Source organism: Tauraco erythrolophus, chromosome 4 (genome assembly GCF_009769465.1).
Source record: "Tauraco erythrolophus isolate bTauEry1 chromosome 4, bTauEry1.pri, whole genome shotgun sequence".
NCBI lineage: Eukaryota > Metazoa > Chordata > Aves > Musophagiformes > Musophagidae > Tauraco > Tauraco erythrolophus.
In genome coordinates this window covers 70,408,746-70,433,703 of record NC_141468.1, presented here as the reverse complement: position 1 = coordinate 70,433,703, position 24,958 = coordinate 70,408,746, and the positions used below count along the sequence as shown (strand labels likewise).

The 24,958-nt window shown below is 50.4% G+C and overlaps 1 protein-coding gene across 1 annotated transcript in view; it reads left to right on the top strand.

The window, feature by feature from the left end:
* LOC104377488 (sodium- and chloride-dependent GABA transporter 1) overlaps nucleotides 1–13,139 on the top strand; it is a 37,616-nt gene extending 24,477 nt beyond the window's left edge. Inside the window, 7 exon segments of the mRNA XM_086610752.1 lie at nucleotides 134–205; nucleotides 208–245; nucleotides 6,744–6,875; nucleotides 8,748–8,850; nucleotides 9,251–9,351; nucleotides 10,142–10,309; nucleotides 13,035–13,139. Coding sequence (XP_086466878.1) covers nucleotides 134–205; nucleotides 208–245; nucleotides 6,744–6,875; nucleotides 8,748–8,850; nucleotides 9,251–9,351; nucleotides 10,142–10,309; nucleotides 13,035–13,139 — 719 coding nt within the window.
* Nucleotides 13,140–24,958: the final 11,819 nt, after the last annotated feature.

Below are 24,958 nucleotides of genomic sequence, written 5' to 3'. Positions count from 1 at the left end.
GAAAATTAACTCTATCCCAGCCCAAAGCAGTGCAACTGTGATTGTTGTCTCTCTGTTCAACTGTTGCCCTTAGCCCAGACTTCCCATCAAATGCTTTATAAACATGGGTGCATCCCTCTTTTCGTTACCACAGGCCCCGGACTGGCTTTCCTCGCCTACCCACAGGTCGTCACACAGCTGCCTCTGTCCCCGCTCTGGTCAATTCTCTATTCTCCATGCTAATGATGTTGGGTCTGGATAGTCAGGTGAGACAACCCAGGGACAAGTGGGGTAAGATACAAAGATATCTTCAGATATGATGGTGCTGTCCCCTTCTGTACCTTGGGACAGTGCTGAGGAGGGTCTTTTCTTACTCTCAAGGGTGAGATACAAACTCCATGAATCAAAGCTTCTGGTGCGGGCCATTGCCTCTGTGCTCTCCCTAAGGTCGGCACATACTGCAAGTGTGGCGGTATCTGACTGTTGTGGTTTAGCCTGGTGGGCACTAAGGCCCACAGCCACTTGCTCACCCTCTCCCCACCCCCAGAAATGGGGAAAACAATTAAAAAGGGAAAAGGGAAGAAGACTCATAGGTTGAGATAAGAACAATTTAATATAATAATAATAAATAATAATAATAATATAATAATAATAATAATAATAATAACAACATATAATAAGTAATAATAATATGATATGTAATAATATATAACATGAATGTATATATGATGATAATAGTACAGCTAGTGATGCACAGTGTAGTTGCTTACCACCCGTCACCAACACCTGTCCTGTCCCAGCAAAACAATCCTGAAACAGGTAATCCTGACACAGCAATCCCAGATGAGCAAGAGGTCCAAAAAGAGAACCAGAGAGAGACAGCACTCCAAAAAACCAAGAGTCTGAGATCCCTTGGAAGAGCATTCCCTGAAGAGCAAAAGCCCTTCTTCCCAGTCAACCCTCATTGTTATATTAGGCATGATGTTGCATGATATGGAATGCTTCATTGGCCAGTTTGGCCCTTAATCCTAAATCTAAATTCAAATCATAAACTAGAAGTTGTGAACCCTTTGTCCCAGCCATACTCTCCCCCAGCCCATTGTGCTCCTGCCCACTGGCAAGACCATGGGAAGCTGAAAAGTCCTTGAGGTCTCAGTGCCAACTATAAACAACAGTGCTCTATCACATTCTTCTCATAGCAAATCCCAGACTAAAACCAAAACACAGAGCTCTTCTAGCTGCTGAAAAGAAAAACTAACTTGACCCAGTCAAAACCAGAACACTGACCAATGCACTAGTCCTTGTCCTGCTGAGAATTAAAATGAGAGTAATGACCAGCTTCCAGCGCCCAGCAGAACAAGTCAGCCTCGTAAGAAGATCACCACTTCCCTGTAGGAGGAGAGGATCTTTGGAAAGCTTTGTCCATTCAGATCAGTTTGTTGGCCCTAGTGGAGTACCAGTTCTTCTGTGTGGGCACAGCATGTCTTCATCTTGCCGAGTGACCCTGGCAGCTCAGCGCACAGGCTTTAAATAGAACTAGTGGGAAACGATCCCTGCCAAAATACCTTGGGGCAAGGGAAAAAGGAAAAATATTTCTTTCAAGTAATAGTTGCTTTGTTCTTGCAAGATGAGAGTAGTGAAACACTGGAACAGGTTGCCCAGAGAAGTTGTGGATGCCCCATCCCGGAAGTGTTCAAGGCCAGGTTGGATGAGGCTTCGGGCAACCTGATCTAGATGGAAGGTGTCCCTGCCCACGGCAGGGGCTTGGACTAGATTATCTTTAAGGTCCCTTCCATCCAAACCATTCTATGGTTCTACCATTCTATGTGATTTTTTTTTCCTCAAAAAATTGGTATGTGAATAAGGGAAATCAGTATTAACTGTTTCATTTTGTGTTCTGCATGATAATAGTTGTGGCCATCACAGCTCGCTTGGGATTTTGTGAGCAGCTCAGTGTGAATGCTTAGGATTTCCTTTACGGTGTTATGGAGCACCTTGACCAAAACTGCATTTAGTGTGAGGTACTATCAAGAAAATGTCATTACTTTGGTCTACTTTCTTAGGTTAGGGTGGGAAGTCTTCATCTTCTCTACTCCCAGGAGATGGGAGAAGCATCTCTACACAGACCACAGCGTTCTGATGCAGCATCGATAAATTGCACAGAGAAAAGCTGAGACGCAACATTTGAATTAGGGCTCTGCTGTGGTGTAGGAATGGTGTTTTGATGCAGTGTTTTGACACTGTTGTTGACAACAAAAGTGGCCCCCACGCTGAGCGAAAGCACCCTGGCCTGGTTGTAGGTGAGCAGGGATAGATGCCAGCAGAAGGAAGGAGCCATGCTTTGGGAAAGGCTGGAGCCTGGGTACCCTGACTGCTTTGCTGTTAGCTAATCTTGCAAGGTACTTGAGGAGGAGGCAGCTGGATGTAGCAAGAGGTCCCTACCCTGCTCCCCTCAGAGCCCTCATAAAACAAAAACCATCATACTCCCTGTATTTTTACAAGCAGTGATACTTCTTTCCCTGATAATTCAGCAAAAAAGTAGCTGCCCAGCGAAGCAGTGAATTGCAACATGCCTCCCTTTTGAGTGCATCAAATGAAAGGCTTCTGCAAAAGCCTGTGCTTGGTCCGTCACATCCTCCCCTGTGCCCGCGTGCTCTTTCCTTGCAGTGCAAACCACCGGTACAAAATGGATGCTCTCTTGGATTACAGGTAGTGTTCAAAAACCCAAATCTAGTTCATAATCAGATTTAGACCTATTCCTAAACGTCACAACCAGGTTTCCAGGAAAATCTAATCAACCAAATCTTGGTTTCAATTATGGCACATTCCCATAAACACATCCTAAATCTAACGTCTGCATTATCGCAGACATTATTTGGCAAATAATTTCAAATAATGACTAAATGTTCCAAAAGAAGCTACACATGCAGAAAAAAAAATTATTCTCCATGGATTATTCATTCAGAGGCTGGTAAATAGTTCGAGACATGACATAAGCCCTCTAAGCACTGTGTGGAATTTATTTGCTGCATTTGCTTCTGAAATACCATTTTGAAATTCTCCGAGTCCCTTCTGACAGCCAGTCTCAGAGGGCAGGCAGCCCATGGGGGGCTATCATTGCCTGGAGGAGGACAAGGAAGGGGCGGGGAACAAAGAAGCATCAAAAGGAAAACAAGCTTTTAAAAAGCACAGATAAATACATGTGAAGAAGCTTTCTGTCGGCATGCTGGAGCTCTGATTCAATCAACACACTATTAACAGCATGGAAGCTTATGCACATAAGTCAGACAACACAGGCTGCAACAACAGCTGCAACTGCATGTGAATTTTGAAGTGTCGAGTTAAAAAAAAAAAAAAAAAAGCAGATGGTTTCGCTACGTGCTGATTAAATATCATTTGTGGTATTTGCAGCCATTTTTCATTCAGGTCAGCAGCCCAGTCCATGAGGCACGGCAGGGCCATAGGGCATTTCTTGTACCCTGCGCCCCCAGGGCTACGGGACTGGGGCTGCCCCTTGCCACCAGCTGGGCATGGGGCTGCAGGCACAGCGGAGATGCTCAGAAGCCTGGCTGGTGAAGGAAGGTAGGGCTGAGATCTGGTTTGTGATGCAGCAAGAAACCCCAGCCCTAATGATGGTGGGAGTAGGTCCACCCATGTCCATTATCTTCAATAGCGAGTCTTCTGCAGAGGCAGCACAGCTACATCTGCCTCCTTCTGCCCATCTCGTCCACAGTTACTTGAAGGGCACGAATGACCTATATTGATAACACGCGTCCCCCTCCTGTGCCCCCACTTGCTGCTCGTGTGCCTTCATGTTCTCTCTGCCTCTGATCCATCCGGGCTTTAGCTGTCTTGCGTCTAGACCCTCTTTCGTAATATGCTAATGCTTTCTTTTAACCTACCAGTTTCCAGGTCAGGCGTTTTCCTCCCCAGCGAGCTAGCAAGCCTTGTGACTGCAAGCCTGCGTCTGTCCCATGTGAGGCTGCCTCTCACAGGCTATTCATGAGGAATTCCAGCTGCCAGCAGTGAGACCTGCTCTCGTGGCTCTCTGCTGCACATCTGGCAGCTGCAGTTGAACTCCCTGTGGGCTCACGGGTCCCCCTGGTCAGGGTGCTCTGCGTGACTGAGGAGGGGACAGGAAGCCTCTGATACTGGGAGAGGACAGGAGGAGACAGACTTTCATTCAGGCAAAAGTGCCACCTATATTGACTACCAAGCCCAGATTATCAGGCCCAGCAGCTTGTGTAATGATTAAGACCCTGAAGAGGAGAACAAGCAGAAGCGAAAAGTGAATGGAAATGAAATCTTTATGAGAGGAACAATATAAATTGTGAGGCATGAGCATGAAGAGAATATTTGCTAAAAATTGTGAGTAGAGACAGTTGGTGAGAAAAATGGAGCTTTTTGGTAGCAGACTGAAGTGTGCATGCATGTGTGTGTGTGTATCCACCCCATGCACAAGTGCTCATACAGGGCAAGGGTGAGACCAGGAAACATGACAATGACCAGATCCTCATCACTCCTGAAAGCCGCATGCTTTCACTCAGCTGCCTACTTATCTTGTGTGAGCATCTGAGGTTGGGTATGCGGGCTGGGAAATTTGGACCCCAGGCCAGCTAGGGAGCCACAGTCCCCAGGTTTGGAAAGGTGAGCCTCCTCCAGGCTGCATCACTGCTGAAGAATGAGGCTGACATGAAGCAATTTTCAGTAAATGGTACAAAGGCCATTGTCCTGCTTTATGGCTAGAAAAAGCAGTGTACTGCCATTTGGTTTCTCACTTTGTCCATTACACACCAGCTTAATTTTAATAGAGGCAAAGAGATTTGAACTCACTTTGTAGCCCTCTTCCCCATCACTCATCTCCGATCTTTCCCTCTGTGCTTTCTCTGATTTTGATTCCTCTTCCTGCACCAAAGGGCCACTGGTTTTACTCCCTCCCCTTATCTGAGGCATCTTTTCTTTGCTGGACACCCCTCACATCCAACCTCTGCCCCACATCCACCCTGGACCCCTTCCAAAGCCTTTTCCCTCTCTACCTTACCTGATGCCAGACCGCGTGGCCCTGCCCATGGCTCCAGCAGTGCCGACCATGCATCCACGTGGAAGGAATAGCTTTTGACAGTGTTCTTTTTGTCACACTGTCTCTTCACACTGTAGTGCCAGCTCAGTCCTGACTCTTCCAGACAATGAGCCGGTGGGATGGGGTGAAGAGCTCGCTGTCAGTGAGTATAAAGGCAGCTGAACCCATGCCTGAACAGCAAAAGATGCTTTAATAGCACTTGTGTCCAACATAAAAGGTTTAGCTCATTAAAAATTCAAGTTGAAACAGTTGAGCTTTGACGCTCTGGGAATACTGGCTTTCTGCACTGCACCATGTGGAGATAAAACCTTGGGCAAAAATATCACCCTTTGCCTCAGGTGGAAGCCAGCCTCAGCAGTCAGGGATGTGCAAGCTCTTCCACTGTTCCTGCCCAGCTATAGGCATGGCTCAGACGTCTCGCTTTTCTTCCATATGTCTTTCCAGCCCTCTGCTGCTCTTTTTAGTCTGTGCACCTCTACCTCCGTCTCCAATCCAGGTTTTTTTCCTTCTCGTCTCCCTATTCAAAGCTGATTCTAAAAATGGCAGCACTTCTGGAGTGCTCTCCCAGGGACAGGTAGGTCCCTGACATCCAAGAGCAATGAAATCTCTTTCATTTTCATTGCACTGGCTTGTATATTTCCTGAGGGTGACTGGGGAAGCTAGGAGCTTGCTGCCCTCATAAACTTCCCATGACTTTTGCTAGAGGCATGATGTGCTCTCTGAGATCTCTATGTTACCAGTGATTTCTAGGAGTGAGATATAAAGTGAATCGCACAATTTATCAAGAAATAGGAAGAAAGGACATACTTCACATATATTCAGTCAAACTGTCCTCATGCCATAGGGCAGAACTAGTAGGAAACCTAATTTGAAGGTAACACTCATGGGGACTTCTTTATGTGTTAAGGGTGCAGACAGCATTAATATACTGTGCCTGGTATAGCACTGCACAAGCCATCCAAGTATTTTCAGCTCTAGAAAGACAATGTGCTGTGATGGGCACCTCATGTGCTACATGCAATTAACGTAGTGTTCTTGAAAAAGTGAAATAAAGTCAAGAACTGGGTGGTCAGAGATGTTGTTATTATCCACATGCATGTGAGACTGGGCAGTGGGTAATGCAACTCCTTAATGAGTGCTTTAGATCATTGAGCAGCACAAGTACTGTTGCAATAGGCTGAGAAGAGCACACATGGAAAATAAAGAGCAGCAGGTCCTACATGTGTCCCAGCAGCAGACAGATACCAGCTGTGACAGAGAGCCTGACAGCGTGGGGGAGCAGGGCAGAGGCAGGACAGTCCTCGAGAGTTCAGAGGGAGAATAATAGAACGGTTTAGGTTGGAAGGCATCTTAAAGATCATTTAATTCCATCCCTCCTGCCATGGCAGGTTGGAAAGAGAGGAAAGAAAGAGAAGGATTTCCACAGGAAGCAAAAAGCAGACATTAATCTCAGCTAATTTAGATATTTAACCCCTGTGCTTTAGCTCCCTCTATATGCAGTGGAGGGAGAGAGGCATTTTCAGAAGATGGTTTGGACCAACTTTGTGCGGAGGTGCCTCCTTTCTATTATCTGCAGAGAGCACTTAGAGCAATGAGGCTCTCGACTTTAGAATTAAATTTAGGTGGGGATGATGTCAGGCTAAGATACTTATATATGGTCCTTGGTGTATACCTTTTCCCATAGTTCTGCACTGTGGAAGGGTTCATTACAGCCCTGATGGATGAGTATCCTCATCTCCTGAGAGCCAGGAAGAAGATCTTCATCGCGATAGTCTGTTTCATCTCTTATCTCATTGGATTCTCCAACATCACCCAGGTACAGATAGCCGTGTTTGCACCTCCATTCATGGCACCCTTCTAGTCACTCTGGCATAGCACAGTGTCGTGGTTTTCGACTGAGGGTCGAGACGAGGTCGAGACAAGAACCGAGAGGGAGCACCCACCAACCATGGTCCCGGGCAAAACATTACTCGAGCTTTTTCTTAAAACAAAACAATTTATTAACAGTTACTTAACAAGAGACAAAGGGAACAAAACCAGTTACTTGAGAGGAGAAAGAGAAAACAAGGCCAGATCTTAAACACAACAACCTCCCCACCCACCCTTTCCTTCTGTTCCTGGCTCTACCTCCCCAGGGAGCAGCGCAGGGGGGCAGGGAATGGGGGAGTGCAGGTCAGTTCATCCATGATGTTAACTGCCGCTCCTTTCTTAAAGGAGGAGGAGATCCTTACACCATTTTTTCCCTTGATTCAGTGATCCCCTACTCACGAGGAAAAAAACCCCTAACTTTTCCAGCGTAAGTCCTACCCGCAGGACTGCAATCCTTCCCCATGGATCGCACCAGTTCGGGCTTTACCAGTCTCGGCCTCTTAGGGAGCTGCTGCCACTCGCAGCGGCGTGGGTCGTCCCACGGACTCCAGATGCCTCCACGACCTCATCATGCATTCCATGCCCATTATTAACAGTACCTCGTCGTGCATCCCCTGCTCCACGACCTCTCCTGGGCTCAGGCATCTCTTCCCCGACGTGGGTTTCTCCACGGGCTGCAAGTGGGTCTCTGCTCCGCCGAGTACACCCTGGCTGCAGGGGGGCCCGCCTGCCATCTTCACACCGATTGCAAGGGAAAACTTCAGCTCCAGCACACCTCCTCCTGCTCCATCTTGACTGACCTGGTCATTGTGGTTGTCTTCTCTTAGATCTTAATCCTCTCAGGGGGAGCTCGGCCCGGTGGGCACCCCGGGAGCGAAGCGCTTCCCGAGTCCCCCATGCGGCTCCCCCGGCGCCATCTTGAGCACGTGGCGCCGGCCCGGGCCCGAGCGGCCGCCCGGCCGGGAGCCGGGAGCGAGGGCAGCGCCCTCCTGCTGTCTCCTCGCTCCTCAGCAAAAAGCCCTTTCCCGCCCCTTTGTCCCAACTTAAATAGGGCAATTCGCAGAGGCGCCAATTTGGCTCAACCTCCCCCGGGGGGGATGGGACTCAGATCTGGTGGCACAGGGAGCAAATCCCCTCTCCTGCCACCAGAACACCCCCCCACATCAAACTATCACACACAGCAGCACTGAAAGCTTTGGCAGAGCGACAGCATCCCTAGGAGCCATCCTAATGCCGGATAAATAGACTTGCTCATCATCGCCATATCTCAGAGTGACTTAGGATGCCACCATAATTTTTACCACCATCCTGCTGTCAGTCTTGCAATAAGGGCTCAAGCCAACAAAGCCTGAGCAGAGGGAATGCTTAATGCAAGGGCTGAAGATAATATAAAGAAGACCAGTCTATTTGGCCTTGAACCTCTGGCTGAAGCCAAGGTTCACATGTGTGGAGGTCAGGATTGTTTGTGGAGCACTGTAGGTTTCTGAGGAGGCAAGGCAGTAAAATTCCTGGGAGGGGCAGAGCAGACTAAATTCAGTGACTCCATCTAAAACAGAGAAAAGTAAGAAATTCTAGTGAATCCCTGCTTTTCTGCTCACTGTTGGCCATGCCTGAACAGGCTGGCTAATTGTCTGCAAAAGCACATCAGTTTTGCTGCTGAGAACCAGACTCCAGTACAAACATTGCATCACCAGTTGCACTGTCCAAGGAAATTAACATTAAAGCTAGCAGACACAGATAGTAGCAATTCAAGCACCCAGCTGATATTATTGACCATAATCGATAGCTAAACTCCTTGATCCTGATTTTGTCTCCTCAGGGTGGCATTTATGTCTTCAAGCTGTTTGATTACTACTCAGCCAGTGGCATGTGTCTTCTCTTTCTTGTCTTCTTTGAGACCATCTCAATTTCTTGGTGTTATGGTAAGCACAAAAGATGTTGCTCCTTTGCTTTCAGTTATTTCAGAAGCCTACCTCAGTAAAGCCGATGAAAATTTTGCAACTGAAAATAACTTAGGCTGATAACTCCAGAAGATCAGGAGCAGAAGGCTGTCATCTCAGTTCTGCAGGCCACCACAAAGACCTCTGCACAAACTGTCAGATGCCTGGGGTCCTGCCCTCTGGTCCTTCAAGAGGACACCAGGAACATGGAAGCTGCTAGCACGAATTTGCTTTTGTGTCCCCGTGCCACATCCCCTCCAGATAATGCTTCTTATGCCACAGCATTGTCACCCTCTTGCTGTGGCTGGCCTGCACTGTGAGGTGAGAAGAGGTGATGACCTGAGATGGGATGGTTTTTTTCAATGCTCATTACTTCTTGTAGGTGTGAACAGATTTTACAGGAACATCGAAGAAATGATTGGCTACAAACCTTGCATCTGGTGGAAGATCTGCTGGGCCTTCTTCACTCCTCTTGTCTGCCTGGTAAGAACAGAGGCATCCTACCTGCAGGAGTGGATCCAGAAGGGCCTCTTAGTTTGGATGGGCTGTAGGGGAAACATTATGTTCTTGGTCCAGTACAGGTCTGGTGCAAGGCTGTCCTAGGCAGGCCTGAGATGGCTAAAGTAATACAGGAGCCTCTTTCACTCTGCCTACTGGAAATCACCCATAAGAAAAGCCCTGGATGATTGTTTCAATCTAAATGCTGCCGTCAGTTCTTCGTTCTTCTTTCTGAGATGCCAAAAGATAAGCAAATAATTCATGGTTTTAAAAAGCTATTGTTGGTCTGATAAAGACTGTCGGCTGCTCCAGCTCCAGCCTCAGCCCCTGATAGGTTTGTCAGAGTAAAAGACATCAGCAAAAGCATCATAGCCAACTGCAAAGCAATTTTGCCTTTGCTGGTTCCTGTGCATCCAGCATGAGTAGTACAGGGAATGGTGTCAGAAGGCCAGTGACAAGAAGGTGAAGACTCCTGAGGCCAGCTGTGAGGATACTGTTAACTTGCTCAGGAGCTGTTGTGGTGGCACTGCTTGTCTGAGAATCTGTTGAAGAAGGAGAATAGAGGTATTCCAGTTCCAGCTTTCCGCATAGGATAATCAGGGGAGAAATTATATGAAATTACCAGTTGGTAGGCTGAGAGCATCTAGACTAGCTTAAGGAGCTGTTGAGTTGCTGTAAGACTGTTGAGAGCTAAGAGGATGATGAAGGCAATAATGGATGGATGGTCCCTGATTTTCCACACTTTCACTTGCAATGGCTAATGCTCTTTTCCCAGGGCGTGTTCTTCTTCAGTGTGGTGGAAATGACTCCTCTGACACTGGGAAAATACATCTATCCCGCATGGGGACAAGGCATTGGTTGGCTTATGGCTCTGTCCTCCATGGTACTGATTCCAGGATACATGATGTACTGTTTCTTCACCTCAAAGGGGACTCTTCAGCAGGTACGAACATCTTCACCACTCCCCTTCTGCTCTCTGCTTAGACTAAGCCCCACACTGAACTAAGTCTAAGGAGAACCAAGCAGACTCTGCACTGACAAAGTTGTCAGAGTGCTTCAGGTGGGTGCTGCAAGAGCTCTGCACACCGTCTCTTCCAGGAGGGTTCGAGTCAGTCCCATTGCACGGAACAGCCTCCAGCGACACGGGCTCGCTGGAGAGGAGTCACTAGCACAACTGAGAGCTGACATGTCTAAACATCTGGGAGCACTGTCAGGCAGCACAGGGCTGGCTGCATCTGGACAAGTGGGTAGAGTTTCAGGTAGTCTCTCCTTAGGTCGATTCATTGTCCTTTATTGATCTTTGTGTTGTCACCACCACAAAAAGGGTAGCCCTCTTCCCCTGAGTATTTCTTTGGTCCAAGGGACTGGAGCCCTGGAAGAGACTGGGAAGAAACTCTTGAGGTTTCTTAACCCAAGTTAAGAAACTGGTTCCTGGCAGTCCCTGGCTATGAGCATGATTGCCTGGCACTTCTCAGCAGAGAGACTGGCTTCCCTCCGAGGATGCAGCCTGAAATATCTCAGGGGTAGGACCTGCTAGTGGCAGAGACATGAGGGGTAGTTTGTCATATGCTGTCCAAAGGACACTCAGTGAACGAGGGGTTAAGAAGCAAGGCAGACTTTTATGCAGGACCCACAATACCCACAACTCTGATCTTGTTGAAAACATTTTTTTTTAGTTTGAGCAGGGGATTATGTTGCAGTGAATCATGAGTCTCTGCATGTCATATCTAGGAATACCTGTTAAGATTTTATTTACAGTGTTGGCATACAGTCTTGAGAGCGCTGTATGCAAAGTCCCTGGCTCAATGTTGTCTGCTGCAAGCTACAGGTGTAAGAAGTCACCACAGAAGTCTTGATTTATCTCTTTCCCAGCCCAGTTGCAACAGCCACCAGATGCCATCTAAATCCCATGAGTTTACTTCATGGATGCTGTATTTTAAATAATGCAGAAATGTTTTAACTGGAATTGCTGGGCTGAGGTCAGCTTCAGGCTCTCTACCTCCGAGGTCAAGCTGCAGGTGAATTTGACTTTCCTTCCTCCCAGCTCTCCATTTGGATGGGCTCTGATGTGGGAACTGGGTGAGTTTGGTGTCTCAGATCTGCTTTCAGTTTCTGGTCTCTCACCTGAGGTCAGTTTAGGTTCTTGCTATTGCTGTTGAGATTTGCATTGATGTTCCTGCAGGATTCAAGACGAGATGTTAAGGTGTCAAGTCACTTTGGTGATTTTAGGTTGAAGGCTAGCAGCAATTCCAATAGTAGGTCCTTTCTCAGATGATTTGAGGGCTCCTTATCACCTCATCATATGAACTGGAAAAGGGAGAGAAGGGAAGACTGCGAATATAAATAATGGTTCAGCCCATTGCTTAGTCTCGATCCTGTTTCTACTAGGGATGTTGAAAGCACATCCTGGCATCTGAGAGCAGCTCACGATGTGTTTCCACCCATCCCCTCAGCATCTCTTGCAAAACAGCGGTGCCAGTCAGCAGCGTGAGTGGCTGACATGCACCCTCCTCGTCCTGCTCTCCCTCTAACAGCACCCACACACATCAGGAGACCCAGACCTCCTCCCAGCTGTTCATCAACCCATGAGTGAGCAGCAGATGGCAGCAGGAAGAACGTAGGCTGCTCTGTGTGTGTGTGTATTGGTATCAGAGAGACAGAGAGAATTTTTGGCCTTTTACATGCAGAGATCCTGGATTAGTTTGTAATAGAGCTGGAGGGAAATTAGATGCCAATGCTGAATAAAGTGGTTTTGACAGACAGGAAAGATTACAAGTAATTTTGATCCTACTGAGCATGAATGTGAGGGGGGAAAAAAAGAAGACCATGAATGGCAGAAGCAGCTCAGTGAACATTTCAGGGAGTTCACCCAGCAACAGCCACTTCAGCAGTATTGGAGAAGAGGAGCTTGTTTCCCTTTGCTGGAAAGAGCTTCTTTCTGACTTAGTGATGTCTATTCAGGTCAGGCTCAATCCTCCTCTGCCTTCTCTTCTGCAACTTATGGCATCAGTCCCTCCCTGACAGGCAAAAGTGATTCATTCTTCATCACTCCTGATGCTCAGTCCACACGCCTCCAGTAATGACTTGCCCCTCCATATTTTCCTGGGTTCTTGCTTCACTGTGCTTGGTTCCGCAGTTTTCATTTGATCAGCCCAGGGTGACAGGAATCGCTGCTGGTGCAAAGGTTTATGCAGGTGAACCGGTCTGATCTGCGTCAGCAGCGCACACTGTAACCTTGTCAGCATGCTGTAGCTAGTTAGCAATGCTTTATAATAAATCCTACTTGAAAAATTACAGAAAATGGGAAAATAGGTCTGCTCTGAAGCCTGTGACATTGGAGCTCTCGTGCCTCCTTGCAGCTGGTATTGCCTGGTAACTGTTTGCCCACGTTATAAGGGTGATCCCTGTATTTCAGATAAAAGGAGGAGCTGCCGTTCTGTGCACGGCACCAAAGCAAAGGTGACTTGCAGAGGCTTGTGGCGGTTTGCTGAACAGGGCTGGAGGAGGAACTCCTGCCGCATGCACCATCCCCTTGCCCGTAACTAGGGCCACTTCTGAGGGTTGGGGTGAGGGGTCCCAACCCTTGGTCACTGCTGTGCCCCAGCTGTCTTACCACCGTTGCCCCCAGTGCCCCAGCTGACATGCTCTCTCCCTTCATTCCTTGGCAGCGTTTGCAGCAGATGACACAGCCCAGGCCAGAGGTGCATGCTCAGAACAATGGTCTCCAGCCGAAGACGTCCTTGAATGGGAGGGTCTCGGATGCCGCCGTCTAGAAGGAGAGCCTGGACCTCCTTGCCCTGTCCTGTAGCTGCTCGCATCACGTTATCCCTCAAGCTCTTCCAGCACAGCTCGCTGTCCCCAGCTCCACAGTGGCTTTCACTTCTCAAAGAGAGGACCTGGTGGAGGAACCCTCTCTCACCGGCTTGCCAAGGCTCTGCCTGAGCTGCCACCAGGGCATTGTGCGGTGACCGTCTTCATCATGCAACATCCTGGTCCAGGCTCTCAGAGAGGAGTGGCCGGTGCCCAGGTCTTCCTCCTGCTGACGAGAGGTGATGTTTCTAGAGAGCTTAGGCTGATTGATGACCACTTCTCTGTTCTTCTTCTTGCCTTTTCACATGAACCTCTGCAGAGCATCCTGTAGCACACAGCTGTGCTGTCACCCCAGAGAGCCAGCTGCCACCAGGTTCGAATCCCAGATGGTTGTGAATTGATCTAGCATAAACCAACACTAGCAAATGCATAACAGGAGGGGATGTGGCAGAAGATAGGATTCCAGTGAGGAGTCCAGCATACTGGTAGCTGTAGAACACCACCCCGAAACTGGAGAAGGGCATCAGGACACTGTGCACTGCTCACAGGTGCCGTGTTTCAGACCTACGCAGTCTCCAGCCATTTTGACTGCATCCACTAGGATTGGCACTGTGAGCCAGAGCCTGGCAGAATAGGCAGCCTTTTATTCTGGAGCGTCCTGCCCTCTGCAGCTGTGTGCAGTAGCCGCTTCCTGACCCTAAAATGCAGTTAAGAGAGTAAGTGGAGGGCTCTTTGCTAGAGGCTGTCCCAGTCTCTTACACCAGCCGTGCTCTGCTGCAATCATCTTTGTGTGGAGGCAAAAGGTCTGCTGTGTGATGGGAAGACTTTTCATCATGGTGCAAATCTCCCCATCAGCTGGAAGAGGGCAGTTCCTGCCAAATACCCTCCCTGGCTGAGTCCCTGGGTGGGAAGCAGTAAGATGCAGCATAGTGCCCATGGGTGGTTTAGCTTATACCTTTTTTGTGAAGTGCCAACAGGCAAATCCCGACCAGTGGAAGGCAGGAGCTGGTAGGACATAGCCACCGTGCTTAAACTCAGCTTCACGAGCCAGTGCTGACTTCCCTTGGGAAGTGTCTGTACAGCCAGCCTCTGGTGCTGGGACATCCCAAGTTCCAGCACACACAGCATGGGGGGCTGTGAGATCTTGTAGACGATTCTGGAGGAGCGTATAACACCTTGGAGAAGGCTGGGAAGTGTTTCAGAGCACTCCTAAAGCCACAGCATGTTTCTGGTTTATTATGCCTTGAGAAAGGAGGTGGCTCATGATAGCATCATGAGAAGGTGTGACAGTGATGCTCCCGTTTGTGACAGTCTCCCAATGACCCCATGCGGAGAAGCCCATATACTCAGAGCATTTGATGAGCACTCATCGTACATGTGCACACACTGTGTGTGTCAGTGCAGATTAGTCTGGCCCGTCCCTTGGCACCCTGACAGCATCACCAGGTCTGCTGGCCTGCCTTCCCGCCGGCTTGCACTCCCAGGCTCAGCTCAGAGTTAATGAATTCATAAATGAGTGTCCGAGGAAAAGTACATCCCGCTCACACTGTGGAGCTGTGACAAGGTGCAGGTTGGCCCTACACTGCCCATCCCTGGGACCAGCTGGTGCACGGGGCCAACCTGCTCTTCTGCTGGTGAAGAAGTCATCTAGTGGTTAAAGCTGAAGTCGGTCACCTTTGGGGTTGGGTCCCCTGCCAGCTTACCAATGCATCTCGATTAACGTTGCTTTAGATGTGTAACCAATTTGTGTTTGTACCCGTGGCACGTGCCGTGTCCTGGCTCTTAGTGGTTGCAGCTGCCAGGCCTTGAGTGCACGTTTTGGAGTCTCCAACACCATGAGCCAAACCACGCCCTGTCCCGCATCTGATCGTTAGGGTGTTTATGTCAAAAAAATCACAGCTGTTAAACAGACATGAGGAAACGCTGAATTCACAGGCTTGATCTTGTAAAGCTGAAAGCCAAACACTGAAAGCTGCAATCATAGTTCATCACAATTAACCTCAGCCAGTCACAGACGTGTCATCTTTCCTTGTCCCATAACTGCAAGCGCTAGCATAGCTGAAATTTTCTATTCCACTTTCACCTATTTTTATAAACTGGAGGATAAGGGAAACCAATCCTCATATACATGTACGTCCTTTGAAAGGGACATCTGCGTTGAAATCAGATGTTAACCTCTGATCTTTGCAGTAATGACCTTTACTAGAGCCCTGCTTTTGCCTGTGCATCCAGGTCACGTAACCTCCTTCCCCTTAAATGCAGACTGAGAGTTGTGCAGGTGGGTGACGGGCAAAGCAGACTCTTAGCCAAAGAGCTTGGTCTCTAGGAGAGCTGTTCAAAGGGTTGTACCATCCATCCAGGTGTTCCTCCAGGGCAGTGAAGGAAGGGTTCAGAACACAAAGTCCCTTCACTGGTGGCTGAGGAAATCCCTAAATCTCCAGTTCTCTTTTGCTGGGATTTTAGTCCCAACATCTCTCTGACTTGTGGCTTTGAGTGTGGCAGGTGCAGAACGTCACTCCAGGTGTAGCACCGGGAGCATGGCACATGGGCTGCTCATCATAACAATATTTGATGAGATTTAACCTTTTGCTCAACTTTCTGCCTGTGACCTTCTCCTTTGCTTTCACTCCTGCCCTGCTTCTTTTAATTCACTTACCTCACTGCTTCCCCACTATCATACATCCAGTGGAAATTATCTACCTCATCTTACTTCTTCCTGCTATTTTGCTTCCGGTACTGCCAAATTACAGCTTTACCTCCCTTCCCTTCTCCTTTCTATTCTTTCCTCATTTCTCTCTCTATGTATATATTATTACCAGCTTCACTTGCCTGCTTCTCTCATGCACTCTCCTTCCAGCACTATTACTTATTCCTGCGTGCCTGTGGCTCAGCCGCTCACTCTGTGCACTCTCAACCCTTCTGCCTACTGAAAGCTGGAGCTTAGCACTCCACGGAGGAGCTCAGCTTTTTGCAGGATCCAGTCCCTAACAAGCAATTTCCATCCCAATATCAAAATTATAATGAAGTTCCAGCTATCTTCTCTTCCTCTTTGCACCAGAATGCATTGTGCCAAGCAGTGCTATCTCTTGGTATTACTCAAAGAGGCACTTCAACCCATATTCCACCAGTCTTTGCATAGCTGTGCCTGTTCCAAAATATTTTTGTGGCCTTTCCTGATTTTGCACTGTTTTATTTCCACCGTGAATGTTTGCATCTGCAAAGTCTGGCATTTGTAGCCTTGCAGGGAGGAATTTGCCCTTAGTCAAGCTCTGTCTGATTGACTGATCCCCTTCTCCAGCATTTCAAACTCATCCCATCCTTAGTGCTAGAAGGCCCTTCCCACCTCCATCACAGGCAGGTTTCCCATCTACTGAGAAGGCAAGGGTGGGAACGGCCCCTTGAGCTCACCCCACGCCTCAGAAATGCCACTCTGGACAGGGCCAGCTAAGCAGCCATATCTGCGTGTTGACTTCGTGACTTCATGCTTTGGATATCAGCTGAAAGGCATGTGCCATGCTCGGTGCCAGGGACTCCTTTGTAAGAGCTGCTTTTGTGCTGTTCCCATGGGGTGTCACTTTTGGTGATCACCTGTCCCCTCCCCGTTCCTTTTGGCTCACCCAGCGGAGAGGATATGTGTACAGCCAGGGGCTGGGATGCTCCCCTCTCCCCCACACTGCCATTCAGAAGCAGATCCCTCTCCCCCAGCACCCCTGGGCTCCCCTGTCCTGTTCCTGCCTTTCCTCTGCCCCCTTGTCTCCTCAGCACCTCCTGGCCTCTCCCTCCTGCCACGGGCAGCCGCTTGAAATAATCCCCTATGAAACCTCTTAATTCTAAGGAGCTATTTAGGGAGCTGTGCTCAAATCTCTCTGAAATCCTCTTTTTTCCTGAGGGCTGCGAAAAAGAAAATAAATGCCACTGCCCTGCCCCGCCCCCCCCCCCCCCCCCCCCGGCCCCTGCTGCAGCAGTGGGGGCTGAGGGGGCTGATGCCAAAGGCAGGATTGCTTCGTTGCTGCTCAAGTGCTGCTTCCCCCGGAGATGGGGTGCGATCCTCTCCCGTGGGAGAGGGGAGCTCCTCCTGCTGCCATTCTCCCAGATGTGCTCCAACAGCTGGCAGCTGATTGTACAAACACGTGTGCAATGTCCACAACAGGATACCGATGCCGTGAGGCGCTGTAAGGCTTCGGCCAGCCGGCTGCCGCGTAGCTTGTAGTATCTCCACAACTCTATTAAATGATGTGTTGGGTGCAGGTGTGCTGTGCGTCGGGACATGTGCTTAAAGCCAGCATCATTCTGGATGAGCAACTTGTCCTTATCCCTCTCCTGTCCCAGGGGGATTCTCTCTGCATTGGGGGTCTCTGATTGTGTTTGGTGGTGATGGCCAAATGGGGAGAGGGTCTGCGCTGCTAAGGGGCACATCTGCTGTGGTTTTGCTTCTCTGGACGGCTGCCAGCCCACCCACAGTGATGGAGCTTGCACCAAGCACGCTGCCTTTCCTCAGGAGCTGAGCTCCTGAAACACGGTGCTGGGCATTGGATGCCGATGCTGGCACTGGAGGCCACTCAGTGAGCCCATACAGCAAGGTTTTCCTCTCCTGATGTCTGATCCTGTCTCTGTACAGCTCCAGCTATTGGTCAGAGTCTGCCTGAGCAGCTCAAGGGCAGGAAGAAGCAGCCTGGAAATTCTGAAACCTACTGATGACATCTGGGAGCTAGCTCTTAAAAATGAGTGCAAAGACTATTCTGATCATTTCAAAGCCCTTTGGAAAGGGGAGAGAAGGGATGTCAAGGGAGGGTTGAAAGATGAGGTCTCCTGTGGAGGCTGGCTATCATCTCCTCCTCCACCATCTTGGCCACTGCAGCAGCCCTTGGCTCAGGTACCTGTCACTTCTTGCTCCCTTCTCTGCTTTGCATCCTCTTGCTCGCCTGTCTCACCTCTTCCCTCTTTGCCAGCTTTTCTCCCCTCCTCAGCCCTGCTTGGTGCCAGTGACCCACGAGCCCCAAATCACCACACAGGTGTGCCTGTTTCCTCCTTCCTTCCCTGGAGCTTCCCACCACCCCTGCTAGCAGTGCTTCTGCCTGGTGCAGGAAGCCAGTGCTGTTTCATCAACATCTAACAGAGGTGTCAGATGTTTTCCTCTCCCCTACTGACAGCCCTCCATAGCCTCCCTTGGAGGGGAACAAGAGCACTGTGAAAGCAAAATCCACAGTGCTGTACACCCCATGCATTTTAACAGCTGTCCTCTGCTTTCTGCATCTTTAATAGTATGTTCAAGTGGTGCTTGTGGTCAGAGGTCCAGGCAGGTGTCGGACCTGCTCAGAGCTGCGTGGCAGCAGTGGCATTACCACCCTGGCCCTCCAGGTTTGTTCACCCCATGAAGAGCAACCTCCTGGGCTGGCGTCCCTTCCCCCAGCATGTCGAGTGCTCTCTCCAGCAAAGGTCTCTATGTGTCCCCTCCTGTGCCCCGGCAGTGAGTGTTTGGAGGGCTGCCTGTGGGCAGTGCAGTTTCTCTCAGCTATATCACTTACCCTGGCACATCCTGAGGGGATGGGACCCACGTGCAGCTGTTAACTACTGGATAAAGGGTTTTGAGCCCCAGGGCTGTGCCAATTGATTGGGGAGCCCAGGTGGTGGCCCCAGAGCAGAGGGCACAGAGTTGGCATCCTGGGGTTCCCACCACAGCGCTGGCTGAGGCAGCACCGCCCAGGGCAGCGCAGGGCTCCTGCCAAGCACGCGTCCATCATCCCCACGATGCTGTCAGCCAGGAAGTGTCCGTGTCTGGAGACGCTCAGGAGAGGTTAGTGCTCCCCGCGCCGATACCTGACAGCCATGACGCTGATGGAGATGCCTCCCGACAGCCCGGCATGATGCTGTTGCGCTGCCAAGAAAAGGGCACCAGCCTTTGCTGAGGCCCCAGGGACCAGCCCTGGCTCCTTGGCTCGCTGCAGCCGTGGGGAAAAGCCATGGCCCCTCGCAGGGTGGCACGCGTCCCCTCTGCGGCCCCTGCGGACCAGCAGCCCTCACCCCATGGCTGCGGCCCTGCGTGGAGCAGATGTCCAGGGGTTCATCTTGGCCGTATTCATGCACCACAGGAGCTTTCTCCAGGGGACCCCAGGGCATAGGTCTGGGTGTTTCTGCTTCCAGACAAGGAAACTCAGCCCAGCAGAAGGAACTTGCCCAAGTCACTGCTGCAATGACAGCAGAGGGGAACTGGCCTCAGAGGGCCCCACAGCCACAGTGTGGGGCAGGTAATGTGCCTGGGGGGCACCACATCCTTGTCTTCATATCTCCCACCGGCACGCGCCAGAGCCGACTGACATGCCTTTAAAAATAACTCCTCAGTGGGGACGAGAACAAGAGACATAGAGGGACAAGTGCTCTTGATGGAAGGGGGACAACACCCTCCTCTGCCTCTTCCTGCCCTCCTGATGGTGCCACAACATCCTGGCCGAGCAGGGGCTCTGGGTCACCGCCTGCCCAGGCCATGGCACAAATGCTACAACGTGTTTTTGAAATGTGTTTGGTTCTGCAGGAAGGAGAGGAAGAGAGCTGGCATCTCTGTCCCCTCTCTGCGTCTACTGCAGATGAAGGGATTAGGAATTATAATCCGAGATTCTTATTTTAGCGCGGCTTTTCAGCTCTGTGAGGGGAACTTCAGAGTGATGCTCCTAGGCAAGCAGGGTGACAGAGCAGCTGTCACGGCTCCAGCCACCGCAGGAGCTTGGGCAGCGGCAGTCGAGGCTCGGCAGTGCCCTCGGGGCTCCGGCAGCAGCTGTGAGGGGTGACACTTGGGAAGGGAGCAGGATGGGAGGTGGCGGGGTGCTCTGCAGCCCCAGGGAACAGGGGGTGTCCCATGGCTGGGCACCTGCCTTGGCACCATGAAGGGTGTCTGTGCGCTGGGCAGGTGCTGCACTTGGGCTGCACCAATGGATTTTCAGGGGTTCCTGGATGCTTTGAGCTTTGAAAGGAAAGAAGGGTCTCTTTCTTTGGGGGTGGAGGGTGTCTGTTAGTCATTACCGTTTAAACGGGAGCGAGCCGGGTGAGTGGCACAGCCACGGTGGGAGGTGTGTGGCAGCACAGCGACCATGGCAGCATCCCAGCCACTGCCCAGTGAGATGTCACGTGCACCCAGCCCCACCGGGCCTGCCCCCATCCCTGGTGGCACCACAGCCCCCAGGATGCCTCCCCGGCTGTGGGGACTCCTCCACAGGGCAGAGCCCTGGGATCCGAGACAGAGAAGCTGCTGCTGGTCCCCCATGGCAGCATCTGCTCTGGGATGCCAAGTACCAAACTGTACCAGCCCAAAGTGTCCTGTGGCCCCTGGGAAGTTTCTGCCCCAGCGAGGCAACGTGATCTTTCTTCCTTTGCACCTTTTCCCCCTGCTCCTTCCTCCCACTGCATTCACAGCAGACCTGTGCAAAATGTTATCAACCTGCTGTTTTTTTTTTCTCTGGCATCTCTGCCACCTTTCCCTTTGCTAATTGTTATAGCAGTGTGTCTGCTAGGTCAAGTCGACAGATGGCCAGGGTTTTATCTTTGAACAAGCTATTTAATAAGGGCTCCTGCTTTTCCCTTGCCCATTTGTTTCCTGGCCGCTTGTCCTGAGCTGCTGGATGTGCTGTCCTTTTCACTCGGGATGCCAGAAGATGTGAGCTGAGGCTGAAGACTGAGGCCACATCCCAAGGGATGGATTTTTTTCTTTCCCTTCAGAAAAAGTAAATAATTCTGCCTGGGTTCATGTGGCCCTTACTGAGCAACATTCTCCCTACCTACAAAAAGATGTGATGGAGAAGTGGCCCCCACTGGAAGGTGAGAAGGGCTGTGTCAAACGGTGGGTCCTACGAGGCAGATCCTAAGTGTGCAGAAAGCTGATGTAAGTGCTCAAACCAGCACGTTGCCCGCTCACACCAGCTGAAATCTGTCTCACAGGGTCTGCCTTGTGCTTTGGCTCATGGTCCCATCAGCTGTGTGGCTTTGCTGTGGCCCACTGGGTGCAAAGGAGGTAATTCCTTCTGTGGGCGGAGGGTCAGAGGCTGTGACTGGGAAGATAAAGGAGAACTAAGGTGGCAGGGATCGGCCAGCCAGTAAGGGGGACAGAAAGCTCAGCTTCAGGAAGCTCAAACTGGGATTTCTTCCCATCGTTGCTGACTCCTGGGCTCTGAAGGGGACGTACAAGGACCAAAACCCTTCTGGACCTGCTCCAGGAGCAAGAGGAAAGCTTCCCTTTGCATGAGAGGGAAGACCAGGGAAACAGGAGGAGGCTTTGGGCACCAGCCGCTTTGTGGCAATGCCTCAGTGGAGATACCCGCACCAGGCACCAGGCCCTGGTATGGCCAGCCTCACTTTAGTAGACTATTTTCCCTGGTTTTAGCAAACTTTATCTGTACTGGGTTTTCCTAAAGACTTTTCAAAGCCAAGTGTCCTGGGGACTTGGTACCATTAGCACCGAGCTGTTTGGCGATGCCTGCCCCAGTGAGAGGGTTACCATGGGTGTGGGCTCCCTGCACGGCAGGGCTGCAGCACCGCTCGCTGTTTTGCTTTCCCCCACCTTTATTCCCCCTGCTTAGGAAGCTGAAGAGGGTTTTGGTGGCTTTTCTTGCCTTTTGCTTGGATAGTTACAACAGTTGTAACGTCAACTGTTCCAGGTCACTCCTATTCCTGCCAGAGCTGCTTGTCCTGGTGGGGAAAAAGCCCTGCCCATAGCATCCCAGCAGGGCTGGCGTCCAGCTCGCTGCAGTCAGAGCCTGGCTGGCAGCCCCCCCGCACTATGCCTTCGTGTTGGCATGGCCTGCCTGCACCGGGCTTAGCTGTTTCGGGCTCAGCCAGAGCCAGCACAGAGATGTCTACTCAGAATATATGGGTTTGTGTTGTCTTTCTTCTCCTGTGCTGCCCAAATACTTTCCTCCAAGTTTTTTATGAAATGTAACGAATAGCTTATTTCAAAAAGGCAGCGAGGGGAGGAAGAAGGAAGTGCTTCTCCTGTTGCAGACAGCAGTGGGAGGCAGGAGGGTGCGGAGGCAGCTGTGGCAGGGGTGTATCCAGCAGCGAGATGGTGGCTGTGGGAGGAGTGAGCATCCCCAGTTGCTGGGCTGCACATGGTGCAGAGGAGCACCAGGGCACCCGTGGCTGCTGCCAGAGCAGAGCCCTGCGAAGCCATTGCCTTTCAGCCCATGTCGCCCTGGACTGACCCAGCTGTTTGCCAGCCGGCTGTGCAAACAGCACGGGGTGTCAATGGAAGGGCACGGATGACTTTAGTGCCCCGTGGGTGGACACCAGTTTGCAGAAGGATGGCCTGTTCCCTCTGATTTAGCGATGGGGAATTCATGAGAGCAGTGAAGAGGGGCCACTGGCTCAGAGAAATCCTGAGCATGCGGCTGGGCAAGTGGAGGAGAGGGGCAATTTCTCCTGCTGCTGGCACTGTGTGAGTCCTGTTTGATCAGCAAGCCTACTAGTAGTCAGCATGAGGCTTCTGCACATTCGAGATGAAGAGCTGAAATGCACTGAAAAGTCAAGCCTTCCATAATGGGAGGGAACAGGAAGGTGTACATGGAATATGAGGATGGACACACTTCACTTGAAGCGTTTTTGCTGCTACAGCCTTGGCCCTACAGTCCTGTAGAGGAAGATCCTTCCCTCTCCCTCTCCACTCCCTTTTTGTGTTTTTGTTTTGTTTTTTTTTTTAATTACCTTGATATTGTTTGGGACACCCTACCCTTCATGAGGAGGAAGGCTTAGGAAGAAAAGACTCTTGTTTTCAAGAAGTCGCTGATTACTGTGCCACCCTGTCAGACCCCAGGGCTGGAGCATGGGTGTTGCATAAAATAAGATCCTACCTACATGCTTGAGAACAATCCCAGCTCATGGATTGTATGGATTAAGGCAGAAAACACAGCTCCTCAGCAAGTTTTTAACCTCAGTTGAACTCATTAGATGCAGGAAAGATGCTCCAAGACCGGTCAAGTGTGACAGAACTCCTAAACTGGCTAAATCCCGCAGCTCTGCTCACCAATCCTCCTCGTCTTTGAGAGACCTGCTTATTGCCAGCCACCTTTCTTAAGTAAGGCAGGAGTAGGTGCATGACTCCGGGCTGCTGGACTCAGGATCTGGGCGGTGACTTTCAGAGGGCACCTCTTCCCCTGCAGCTGGCAATGACAGAAAGCCTGATCTGTGGGGAACAGTGGAGCCCGACTCTGTGATCAGCTGCGCCCCAGGCATCCCCGAGGCACTAGCACAATTCCAGAGTCCCCCAGCTGAGGTGGAACGGGGCCCATCGCGCCCTGCGCACAGCAGTGACATTGCAGGTACTATCTCCTCGCTGTCCCCCATGACGGACTGTAACGTGGCAGCTTTGGGTTTGTGGTAACCTTCGTACCACCACACTGCTTCCCGAGGGCTCCACTCTTTGCCTTGGCCTCGGGATGGGTATCTGACCCCAGGGACAATGCCAGTGAAGACGGAGACAGAAGGCTGTGCAGCGCTGAGTTCAGCAGCAAGTCTCCTGTGTCTTGCTTGACAAGGGGTAGGTGGAACCCAGTTACAGCAAAGCACTTGAGGGATGTGCTTAATTTAAAGTCCATCTTCAAAGTTTCCGAGAAAAATCACATCTCAAAACTCTCTGTGGAAGAGTGGCATATTTTGATTAACTCTGAACGTACTGTATATATGTTATTGCACATTATGTGTACTGTAGAGATGTAACAGTGTACAGATGCAATATGACAGTCATGGTATATGCTTTTTGGATTATCATCTCTTTGCACCCGCACTACCTATACGTGTCTACACATCTATTCATCCCAAAAGGACCTGCCATCTTCTCATTAATAATAGTATCTGCACATCGGAGCAAGTTAGGAGTATTTCACATATAGACAATCTGTTTTTATTGCTTTCATCTTTACAGCCAGGTGTGTGATCTAAACATCAGGCAGAAACTTCTCCAATAATCTCCTGTTTCAAAACATCTTAGAAAATGACTGTTTGGGATGGGCTGATTTATAATATATCCGTGGCACACAAAAACATAAACGTAAGCCTCTGAATCCCTGGGAAATTTCTTGTCTGTATCTTGGAGGGATTTCTGTCCTCCCAAGTGTTTCATCGTGGTCCTGGGGACCTAAGGGATTCTTTGAAGCCAGCAAAGAATTTGCAACCTATAGAAGGGGGGGGGGGAGCAGGTGCAGTCTGAACCCAGCAACTATTTGACTCAGCTGCAAAGATGTAGGTTGCCTTCCCCCACCCATTGCAGAGGAGAGCTTGCTTTGTGTGCACGTGTGCATCTCTGATCATCACTCTCATTGCTGTGCAGAACTTCACAAAGGTCAGTTTCATTAACCTTGGGGTTATGCTTTGTGTAAATATACATGTATATCTGATTTGCATGGGAAATGTCGTTTTCCTTACGTGCTTCCCATCCAAATGTTAACTAAGCCTGAGCCTACATTGCTTGTGAGATGTGCTGCACTGGTGAGTGCAGCCAGCACAGCTGTCCTGCTCAAGCAGTGCATAGCAGCACGCGCCTGATATTTTTGCACAGCGTGTTCAGCTGCGTAGACAGCAGAGGTACCTACGTGTTATGAGCCATACAGTCCTACAAGTTGGCAGATGGTGTGTGCATTAACACACAGTATGTGCTGACGTTTCTGGGTGCATGAGTTTCTCCGTGGCCAGCTGGCATCCAACACATGCATTGGCACACGCGGCTTCCGAAGGTGCTCTCCTTGCGGCGGCGCGCACACACCGCAGCGTGCGCTTTGCACGGATGCGCGGGCCTCCTTCCCCAGAG